General features: G+C 43.3%; 3 protein-coding genes and 1 long non-coding RNA gene across 5 annotated transcripts in view; 3 read left to right on the top strand and 1 right to left on the bottom strand.

The window, feature by feature from the left end:
* Positions 1 to 625, top strand: part of LOC109515636 (solute carrier family 22 member 4-like) — a 6,883-nt gene extending 6,258 nt beyond the window's left edge. The window contains exon 12 of the mRNA XM_019869545.1: positions 408 to 625. Within this exon, the coding sequence (XP_019725104.1) occupies positions 408 to 477 (70 nt within the window). The 3' untranslated portion in view covers positions 478 to 625. The remainder of the gene's footprint in view (positions 1 to 407) is intronic.
* A 673-nt stretch (positions 626 to 1,298) lies between these two features.
* On the bottom strand, positions 1,299 to 6,725 carry LOC109515620 (solute carrier family 22 member 4-like). Of its 2 annotated transcripts, XM_019869527.1 has the most exons (11): positions 6,353 to 6,717; positions 5,193 to 5,375; positions 4,773 to 4,876; positions 4,519 to 4,673; positions 4,001 to 4,172; positions 3,608 to 3,740; positions 3,171 to 3,265; positions 2,886 to 3,100; positions 2,233 to 2,415; positions 2,002 to 2,137; positions 1,299 to 1,461 (listed from the first exon to the last, which is right to left on the bottom strand). In XM_019869527.1, the coding sequence occupies exons 1-11, from the start codon at positions 6,707 to 6,709 to the stop codon at positions 1,401 to 1,403; spliced, it is 1,794 nt and encodes a 597-aa protein (XP_019725086.1). In that variant the 5' UTR covers positions 6,710 to 6,717; the 3' UTR covers positions 1,299 to 1,400. The 2 variants fall into 2 exon arrangements, with proteins under 2 accessions (XP_019725086.1, XP_019725087.1); XM_019869528.1 differs by lacking the exon at positions 2,233 to 2,415 and having other exon boundaries at positions 6,353 to 6,725.
* LOC109515637 (uncharacterized) lies at positions 1,457 to 2,182 on the top strand. Its single transcript, XR_002168227.1, has 2 exons — positions 1,457 to 1,551; positions 2,028 to 2,182. It is a non-coding gene; the product is annotated as an uncharacterized LOC109515637 (long non-coding RNA).
* Positions 6,726 to 7,778: 1,053 nt separating the features above from the next.
* Positions 7,779 to 9,017, top strand: part of ufm1 (ubiquitin-fold modifier 1) — a 3,335-nt gene continuing 2,096 nt past the window's right edge. The window contains exons 1-4 of the mRNA XM_019869544.1: positions 7,779 to 7,884; positions 7,990 to 8,046; positions 8,458 to 8,515; positions 8,868 to 8,907. Coding sequence (XP_019725103.1) covers positions 7,883 to 7,884; positions 7,990 to 8,046; positions 8,458 to 8,515; positions 8,868 to 8,907 — 157 coding nt within the window. The 5' untranslated portion in view covers positions 7,779 to 7,882. The remainder of the gene's footprint in view (positions 7,885 to 7,989; positions 8,047 to 8,457; positions 8,516 to 8,867; positions 8,908 to 9,017) is intronic.

Below are 9,017 nucleotides of genomic sequence, written 5' to 3'. Positions count from 1 at the left end.
AGTGTGTGTGTGTGTGTGTGTGTGTGGGTGTGTGTGTATGTGTGTGTGTGTGCGCGCGCGCGCGCGCGCGCACACATTGACAAACAACCTTTCACAATCATGCCTTGGGAGAATTCAGAGTGAGCAATAAAACTTCCATTCATGTTTTTGGAATGTGGTGAGGTCGTTAAATGCAACTTTTTTTTTCATCTTGTGCAGCTGGCGGCGGTAAAGCCTCTCCTTACTCAACAGCAAACTCATTTTTATTCTTTGGATCTTAACTCATGAGACTTGAGTTTAGTTTGACTATTTTTGCTCCATGTACAGCTTTTTGTATTCGGCGGCGGTTGTTTTAAAAAATGCCGTATCAATACAGCTGAGTTGATTGAGTTCTTCCACTAACAAACTGTCACTTTCCCTCCCTGCAGAGTGACCCATCTATGCGATTGCAGACGAGAAACCTTCAATTCCACGAGCGTCTCCGAAAGCCGATTGTGAATATCTCGACTGCTGTGGATTTTCCTGGCAAATTATATCAATGAATTTTCTGATTATAATTATTGTATCATGCGTTAATTTTTCATTTGCTAACAACTTGTATGTTTATGTGTACATTTATTGAAGAATAAAAGACATTAAAACATGCCGTCATCTAATTTTTCTACCCAAATCATGAGTCTCTTTCTGCGCTTTTTTTTGCCTTGTCGGGTCATCTGTCGCCTCACTTTTCACCTCGGCTCTGCTTAAGTGCTACAGGAAGGGATTGGGTGTCCCCGCCTTCCGCCCTGCAGGCCGGCCTGCCCACCACCATGGCGTTGCTCAGCCTCGTGCGACCCAGGAGCCAAGGAATGCCCCCTGCCGGAAACCGTTGCTCACATGCAGCACTTCCCCGGTAAAGCAAGATACTGTACACATTTTTGTGAAGAATTATTCAATTATAATAATTGACCAAGTCATAAATATTTTTAAAAAATGATTTGTTTAAATGTCTGTGTACAATAGCTTATTTGATAACATTCTCATTAAATTCTCATTGTTCTAATTGTTTACAAGTCCATCCATCCATTTTCACCACTGCTTAACGTGAACAGTGAGCTTGATTTTAAAAATGGAGCTCTCGAGCCATATTGCCAAAGTTACCTTTATTTTTTTTTTTTTGGCTGCCACTCTCTTATCCTCTCCGAAAGGAAGTCCCTGGACACCCGGTGACATATCAAATTATAAATGAATGAATTTGCAAATTTTTTTCAAACGTGATTTTTATTTATTTTTACAAAAAAAAAAAAATAAAACATGCTTTTCCTCATCTTTTATTTTTTCATGAATGCAGAAATAAAACAAATAAATGCATACCGTGTACGAGTCGTCATGACGTATCACACAATGCAATGCTACAATTGGTTGGAAAAATCCAGTGAGGTTCACAGTGGGCTTTCGATGACCGTGGATTTGAAGGTCTTTCCTCTTGACAAACAGGTCAAGCTGCATGCACGGAAATCAACACGAAGGTTCGTTAGAGGAAGGCGGACGAAGGACGCAGAAGAGAACGACGAGGCGCTCAGTTGTGCCAAGGTACAGTATCCTCTGAGTCAGTTCACATTGCATTATTCGAATAAAAAGTTGGACGCGTTAGTGACTGGAGAGGGATACATTTCAGGTTAGTGGGGAATTAACTCTCACAATCTGAGCAGTCAACGGAATGTCCATGACAGTATCTTTTTGTTTACAATTTATCCTTCAGAATCTGTGATCATTATCTCTCGCTTGTTCTACTGTCATAATCCTCCACTTTTTCCTTTTGTTATCCACAGTTGAGTCAATAAATCAGTCTGATATTAAAGAGGTGGATTTATGTATCCTGTGTGGAGGAAACACCACTGTTCACCCAAATAAACCATAAGCCTTGAAAGTATGAATGGATCCAATTGAAAGATTTTAATTGTGACGGTTCCTTGAAAACATTTTAACTGACATTGGTCCATCGTATTGATTTGACCCTTTTCGGTAGCAAATAAGACCCACCTTTGCCTCTTCTGCATCTGTTCAAGGGTCTCAGGAAGCGGTCGCCTAAAACTCTCCGGCAGGAAGAGCATCGTCACGATGGAGAGCATGGCCAGAGTGCCCAAGGTGATATAAGGCAAATACTTGAAGTAGATGTCTGTGCCATACCGACATGAAAGGGGTTACAAATTCGTATTAAAAACACTAAAGTCACATTAAATGTTGAAACCCCCTTCTCCAAAAAGTGCTTACTCAGCTGTATAAGAAAGGGCGCGATGCAGCTTCCCGTTCGTGACACCATGACGCAGATTCCGGACCCCGTGTTCCTCAGGCCCGTCGGGTACAACTCGGCCGTGAAGGCGAACAGCAGCGACGTTCCTGCCGTGGCGCCAAACTTACCCAACATCTCCAAGGCCACGGCCAGACCCAGGATGCCTTGAGAATAAAGGCCAACGATAACAGGCCAAGCAAGAACTGTGTTGCTTTGGAAGTATAACTTGGCGCAAAATGCCTGAGAGAGCACAAGATAAAACTGGGAGTTGTTTTTATCCAGACCCTACACAGGATAGCTGAAGGAGCCCGTCTGGATTTTAACTACACCCCAGCACAAGATGACCAAAGACGGAATAGGACAAAAGGATAGATTCTCCTTGTTTTGAACTCAGACAGTTGGCGGAGCAATATTGGTAGCGAAAAAGAGCCATGCTGGAAAATGGCTGGGGGAGACCAACGCTAGGGGGCTGAAGGTGCACTAACTTTTGAGCGACGCCCCGGCACCAAATGGCTGACCGAGCCCTTTTGGTTTTGAACGAAGATGATCGAGGGAGCCCTGCTGCTTTTCAGTTAGGCCCCTTTCCCCCTTCTGGTTTTGAGCACAACTATTGGGCTTTGGTGTGGACGCTCACTCTGAGGCACCAGCTGAATGAAGAAAAGCGCCAGGCCCACTGTGAGGAAGACGGCCACCAGAGCAAGGCGTCGCGGCAGGAATCGGATGGCCAGACTGCAGCTCAGGTACGCCGGCACCTCCACCACAGCGGACAGAAAGCAGCTGATGTACGGATTCGAGTGGAGCTGTGATGTGTTCAGGGACAAGCCGTAGTAGCAGACGCTCAGCGTGAACCTGCCGACGAGAGAGGTGCTGTGAACGTGTGGGTGCGCTGGCTCTTCTTTTCTGATGGGTGTGAACTTACCACACCCAGCACAAGAGGACCGTCATCAGGGCGATGCTTCTTTTCTTCATCAGGTCCAGAACAGTGTAGCGCTCCACTGGCCTCCCCTCATCTGCCTACAACACACAATGGTTAGCATCGGTTTCCCCACACGCTAACGAGCTTGTACTATACGGCCACGACATTTTCTAAAATGAAGGCCTTCATTGGAGACCATTTTAACTGCTAGCGACTCACCCAGCAGCTAGCATCATTCAACAACGCAACATTTTTCTTATTGGGGTTCTTAATTTCTCTCCTACTTCGTTTCTTTGTAGCTACTAGCGCCTGATTACCCACAGGCGACTCCCCCACCTACTTTCAACTGCTCAGCTCATTCTTTTGAACATGGACAACTTTCAAGTTGGTGTCGCTAATGAAGTGTCCAGCAAGCGAATTGACACAAAGGCTGAACTTGCATGCCACTTGGAATCGGCAAAGATCTTCTCTGGTGCGACCACTCTGTTCATCTTGGCGGCTTTTCTCACGATGGCCTCGGCTTCTGTCACTCGGCCTTGAGACAGCAGCCACATGGGAGACTCTGGGAGGATCCTGTCAAAAACGTTACTTTAGTATTTATTTTACTATTGGGAATTGTTTTCACTCATGTCAAAATTGTCTTGTTTCGCTCTAAATGTCTCTCTCGTGCTCTTGTGACGACAAAGAGCATACCAGTACGTGGACTTTAAGCTGAATATTAAAGACAGTGATAAATGCGATGGGTTTCCAAATCATCAGCCCATTTGCCATCTCGGCGTCGAAAATAACAAGACAGCAAGTCACTATTGTCCATGTAATATCCTTGTGCCTACCACCACAGGGGGATGTAGAAGAGGCCGGGAAGCCCAACAGCTAGCAGCAGCGTCTTCCAGCTCCGGAGGAAGTAGGCGAAGAGGGGCAGCGTCATGTAGCCCAAAGTGTAGCCCAGACACACGCCCGTCGACGAGTAAACCACCCGAGTGTTGCCTGTGAGGATTTCTGTTCCTGTTCCAACAAAAACAACTTTTTTTTTTAATTTCCTGTCGTGTCAAGCAGGAGAGAAATTGTGTTTTTCGCCTTTTGGATTTCGAACTTGAGAAACCTGGGGAGAACAAATCAACAAAGGAATCTAAACAAGACGAAAAGACTAATCCATATGTATGCCTTCAGCAGGTTAGACGACTGTAATAGTCTGCTCATTTGGCTCTCTAAACAAGCTCAAATACAGGTGCAGTACATTCAGAATGCTCAGGTCTCTGACTGTCACTGAATTCCTGTCGCTCAGAGAATAGACTTCAAAAGAGCTCTGCTTGTGTCAAAGTCTTCATGTTGCACCATAAAGAAAGCATACCCAGCACGTAGCAGGACACGTAGTTGGAGATATTGCCTAGGCCGCTGCAGAAGAGAAGCACAGAGAACACCTCCCAGGACGGAGCTGCAATCTGTGCCACTGAGAACACAGCCTGAATTATGATGGTGGCGAACAGCACCGGTTTTCGGCCAAACCTTGAAAAGAAAAAATCAACCAAGAAAAAAACAAAACCTCAATCGCAAACAGTCACCTTGTACCTAGTTCCTGTGAATTCTTGATCCCCCAGCAGGTACCTGTCAGCAAGCACTCCGGAGAAAAAGGATCCCACCAGGACCCCCAAGAAAAAAATGGTGGCAGTCAAGGGTTGCTTCCAACGCTGAGTGCACACCAAGTCGAACTGGAAGTGCATGAATGACAGTGTCACTTTTGCCAACTTCAAGGCATCAGGAGCTAAGCTCCCCCCCCCCCCCCCACTTTGATGGGGGAGTGTAAAACTCGACAATATGGCCTGAAAATTATTTTTTTTTAAATCTTAAAAATCCAATTTTCAATGGTAAATGTTTGATTACATTCATGCTTTTACAAAGTACAATGTCAACTCTCTTTCTTTCTATCTCTCTACAGACCACGATGAACTACTAAAGTTCCCCAAATAATCTTAATCAAATTTAATCTGAAGAATACAATACTCCCTTTATGCAAATGGTATTGACCTGGGAGACCACGGTGGACTGATAGATCTCGGTGCCATAGACCCAGCCATCGACGCAGTCCTCCTGTTCCAGACTGCTCAGGTTGACGTCTCGGCCCGGCAGCAGCCCCCCGGCTGAAAGGTTGCGAAGCACGTCCAACCTGTAGCGACGACAGCGGCTTGCCTGCAGCTCCCCGTCCACCACCTCAAGAGGTACACACATGAAGACGAGACATTTTTTTTTTCGTGTATGAGTGCTGAGAAGTGAGTGATATGTCTACTTATATTTTTGTAAATTCTGAGAGATTCATCCACAACACGTTTTCCGTACTCTCTGAAATCAAAGGGTAGTGTTACGTGAATGTTGTGAGAACATTCATACCATAGCAATGTGCCAAAAACTTGCATTCCTTTTTGTGTAAATCAGAATCTGAATCATCTTTATTGGCCAAGTATGTAGAACACACAAGGAATTTGTCTCCGGTAGTACAGGCTGCACTAGTATCATCATAAACAAGGACATGGCAAATAAGTATGGAAGGACACTCCGTAATGTAAGGGTACCGTTGTGCGGTGGTACCACCCAATGACAGCTGTGAGACAATGTGCAAAATATCAAGCAGAGCTAAAGTGATCAGTGGTCGAATACAATGCCATAACAGTTGTGCAGCTGGTGCAGAAAATCATTGCACCATTTTAAAGTTACCAGTAGCAGTATTTGTGGTACAACAAGTGTGTAGATGTCCTTGAGCGCTTTAAAGTGTCTGGTGCTGCGGAATATAGATCAGTGACAGTGGTTCAAATAAGTACAGAGCTGGAGCTACAATGATTATAGTGGTAAGGCCGTTCCACAGGGTTGTGCAAAATTGCAACGAGCCACCATACGGGTAGATTTCGGTTACTGTTTGCTAAGACATAAATATTCCTTCGGTTTTCATAGGAATGCTGAGAGATTAATATTCATGTATCTTGTATGCATTCTGAGACAAAGTATTCATAAAACACAAATGTTCTCGGAATGTTGTCTGCTGAGAAATGAGCATTCATTTCATTTCTATTCAAATGTTGAGAGACGAATATTCCAACTGTGAGGCCTTTTTTTTAGCTTCAGTTATTTTATTATTATTTTTTTTTTCGGGGGGGGGGGTTGCCCCCAGGTAGAAAACCAGAAGAGCAGCGTACCTCCAGTGGAACTGCGACCTCCCACCACTCCTGGCTGAGGTTGGCCTTAGGGATCCGGCATCGATGCTGGGGTGTGTCGGTGACAAACACCAGCGAGAAGGAGCCACTCCCGTTGGGCAAGATGGTGGAGCAGAGCAGGAAAAAAACGATCAGCTGGAAGCGACCCCACGTTCCCAGAAAGGCCACGCTGCTATCATAGTGCTGCATGGCTGTGTGAGCTATCCGACAGTACACTGGATAAAAGCACAAAGTAGTTTGCTTGGACGGGAGATAATGCTGGCACTCGCTGAGGCCTTCAGGGCGTTTTTTTAATTTGATTGTTGTTTTTTTTTTTTTTGGATATGCCAAGACTTGCATTTCTGTCAACCCACTTGACGACACTCCCCTTCGTGCACGTCAGGTGCGAGGAGATTATTTGTAATTTTTCAATCATTTATTTATTTAAAACATGAAAGAGGTTTTAGGATCATAGATCACTAGTTTGACAACATTGTCACATTAACCCAAATTGGACTTCAGTCACGCACATGACTCACACTTCAGGTGTCAGGTATTGACGATTTAGGAAGAATAGCAATTTGTGTCAAGGAATTAGAGGTCAAATTTACTGATGGGATAAAAAAAAAAATCCTGCAGGGAAGGAAAACTTAAATTCCTAATATAAAGAAAAGTTTTTGCGCCCTGGAGAACAAGATGGAAAATGACAGATGAGTGTGTGCTGCCGATGAAGTAATTGAAAAGAGAGGAAATAATCTGGAGATTATTGAAAAGAAATTGCAAAAGCTGTCAAAAAAGAATGGGTATAGTCTTACAATTCGTGATTTTAAGAGTATTTTAGTAAAAGCACTTTTTTCCTCATTTAGTAAAAGGAAAGTCATGGCAGCTTTATTTATATAGATACAGTTGCTTTATTTATATTTACAGTATATCGTTTGCAGCCAAGTTTAAAAGCATTCACCCTGGGTTTAAATGCGACTTCACTTTTACTGGCAGTTTATTCCACTTGCGTGCAGCATAACAGTTAAAGGCTGCCTCGTCACGTTTGCTTTCAAGTCATCATGCCAAGACAGAAGTACATGATAAATATGAAATGTGAAGAAAACAGCAGCCTATGCCCCCATCCTGTCTCTAATTTGATATACAAGAAACCACCACACTTGTGGAAAAACAACCGATCAGAGATGGAGGACATGATTTAATAGCTACCCACAGTTGACAAATATTAAATACCCAGCGGCTTGGGGAAAAAAAAATCCGCTTGTTTGGCATCACTGTTGCCATTTATAGTCAATATTAGTAGGACGAGGAGAATGCCTGTTTAAAAGGAACTTATTAATCACCTGCGGTTTTTACCCAGTCGACATGTGTAATGAATACATTTTATTATATTCGTTAAAATTAATTATGAAACAACAGAGGCGCATATTTATGTGTCAAATTCGAACTAAATCGATGACGTGTTTGTCGGGGTCCTTCTGGACTTCCTGGTGTGCGTAAACAGATGACAAGTTGAGTCGCCTCGCTTGAAAAATGTAAGTTTTTTTACTCATTTACCTGTGACATACCGAATAAACATTGAACAAAATGCCCGTTAAAAACTGGGAGGACAACCGTGCCATTCTTGTTCGTTTGTCTAGGTCTAAAGTAACGTTTAAAATTACGCTAACGTCGGACCCACGGCTCCCTTTCAAAGTGTGAGTACTTCCCAACACTTACTGACATGTCAGTTGTTAAAATCGATCTGAAATGTGTTTTTTAAACCATTTTTATTACAAATTGTCTCATTTTCTTCGCTGTACTTCGCCGACGTTGTTTAAGTTTACGCATGAGCAGCTCGTCGCTTACAGCACGGCGTTTCGTGCTAGCATATGCTAGTGACTAAAGTTGGCAAACGTACTTGGGTAGAAGCACGGATACTCGCCTAATTACTGCACAGAAAACATCAATTTGAGGTGTGGGTAGGCACTCTTGACACAATGAATGACATTTGTTTTTCAAAGTATCGAGCCAACGTTCCATAATAAAGTACACGCAAATACAACTTGAATAAGTCAATATGGCTTTTGCAGTATTGTAATATGGTACTTTTTTTTAAAAAAAAATAGATTAAGTGTTCCAGAGAGCACGCCGTTCACAGCAGTTTTGAAGTTCGCCGCCGAGGAGGTAAGACGACTGCTTCGTGAACAAGGCCAATCAGGCTTTTTAGCCACTCTACCAACTTAAAAAATAAAAGCAACTAGCAACTTTAATTCCCACTAAAAGTCATACAACACGAGCGGAATCATTTTTCACGTGTTTTTTTGCATATTAACAACAAAGGAACATCTTGGCAGAAGCCAAATTTCCAAAGGCACCATCCCCATTCATATGTTGCAAAAGTAAAAGTATTTAATACAGTGCATGTCACTTGTGTATTTATTTTTTACTTATTGTGGGTGGCTCTGGAGCTGATTCCAAGTTATAATCAGGTTCACTTTGTTGAAAATGTGTCCTCACGTCACAATCCTGTGTGCAGTTCAAAGTCCCATCAGCCACCAGCGCCATCATCACCAATGGTGAGCTCTAACAAATAAATATGTGTGTGTGTGTGTGTGTGTGTGTGTGTGTGTGTTTTGTATTTTGTATGTATGTGTACATATATATGTGTGTGTGTTGTGTGTGTGTA

The sequence above is a fragment of the Hippocampus comes genome, unplaced genomic scaffold, assembly GCF_001891065.2.
Source record: "Hippocampus comes isolate QL1 unplaced genomic scaffold, H_comes_QL1_v1.1 scaffold109, whole genome shotgun sequence".
Lineage (NCBI taxonomy): Eukaryota > Metazoa > Chordata > Actinopteri > Syngnathiformes > Syngnathidae > Hippocampus > Hippocampus comes.
The sequence above is the reverse complement of the archived record's forward strand: the minus strand, read 5'-3'. Positions and strand labels throughout refer to the sequence as shown.